Source organism: Bison bison, unplaced genomic scaffold (genome assembly GCF_000754665.1).
Source record: "Bison bison bison isolate TAMUID 2011002044 unplaced genomic scaffold, Bison_UMD1.0 scf7180017848542, whole genome shotgun sequence".
NCBI classification, from domain to species: domain Eukaryota; kingdom Metazoa; phylum Chordata; class Mammalia; order Artiodactyla; family Bovidae; genus Bison; species Bison bison.
Window position 1 is genome coordinate 4,534 of NW_011479115.1, and position 1,119 is coordinate 5,652.

The 1,119-nt window shown below is 64.6% G+C and overlaps 1 protein-coding gene across 1 annotated transcript in view; it reads right to left on the bottom strand.

Moving 5' to 3' along the window:
• The window catches only part of LOC104992544 (tuberin-like), a gene marked incomplete at both ends in the record, with an annotated part of 9,513 nt that overhangs the window by 4,218 nt on the left and 4,176 nt on the right, over window positions 1-1,119 (bottom strand). Inside the window, 2 exons of the mRNA XM_010845468.1 lie at window positions 628-714; window positions 923-1,109. Coding sequence (XP_010843770.1) covers window positions 628-714; window positions 923-1,109 — 274 coding nt within the window. The remainder of the gene's footprint in view (window positions 1-627; window positions 715-922; window positions 1,110-1,119) is intronic.

Consider the following 1,119-nt stretch of genomic DNA (forward strand, 5'->3'; position numbering starts at 1 on the left):
CTGATGCTGCTGGGGGGCAGGGGCAGGCTGACTAGTGTGCCTTGGCACAACCCCCATTCTGCCATTCACCTGACCGAGGCAATGCAGATTCACACCCACTGCCCAGGGTATCACCTCCCCCTCAACCCGCGGCCCCACTGCTCCCAATCTGCCACTGACCTGGGCCAACTCTGTCCTCAGAAAAACCCAGAGTCCTTGGCTGCCCATCCCCCTTCGAGCTGGCCCTCGGCCCACCGCAGCCAGGGCGCTTCTGAGACTCAGGTCGAGTCGATGCAAACCCTGCGCTGGGAACTGCCCACCTCGAGGGGTGCCACCACGCCCCTCATCACGTCCTGTCCCCTCGCCACCCCTGCCCGGCACTCCTCTGCGAGTCCTCACTTCCTCCACATCTCCGTTCAGAGTCACCTCCCTGGGGTCAGTGACAACCCACCCCCCAAGCGCTCTGTGCTCACACCCAGCTTGTCAATCTCACTCCTGAGTCCCGGAGGGAAGGGAGCTCCATGAACACCTGACATTAGCGGCTCCTCCAGAACCCAGCTCTGCGGAGAACAAGAATCCCACCCCCAGCAGGGTGGCCACCCTCTCTGCCCAGCACCCAGGCCGCCCCTGCCAGCCCGGAAGCCTCACCTGGCCTTCTCCCACGTACAGGACCGCGATCTTGTGCGTGTCGTACGACGGGATCTGATCAAGGAGCTGCACTGATCGTTCGAAAGACTGTAGCCATAAACCCCAGTCTGAGCCCAGGGCAGAAAAGTCCCCTCCTCCAGCCCTGCCCAGCCAGTCGCTGTCCGGGAGAGGCCTATCCTCTCGCCGGCCTCCGGGAGCTGGGCTGCAGCCCCCGCTGCCCAGCTGGGGGCTCAGCCCACTGTGCTCCTGCAGCCGGGCTCCAGGGGGCCCTGCGGGGGAGAGAGGACCCACCTACCTCGTTAGGCAAAAGGATTGGCTTGTTGGACTCGTCACCAAAGAACGGTGAGTGGTAGAGCTGCAGGAACACGAAGCTGCGGTGGGGAGAAGACAGGTGAGGTCTCGGCCAGCAATCACAGCCCAAGGGTGAGGGGCCCAGAGCGCGGTCACCGAGGAGCCTGGTCTCTGTGGCCAGCCTGCCCCGCCTAGGCCCCG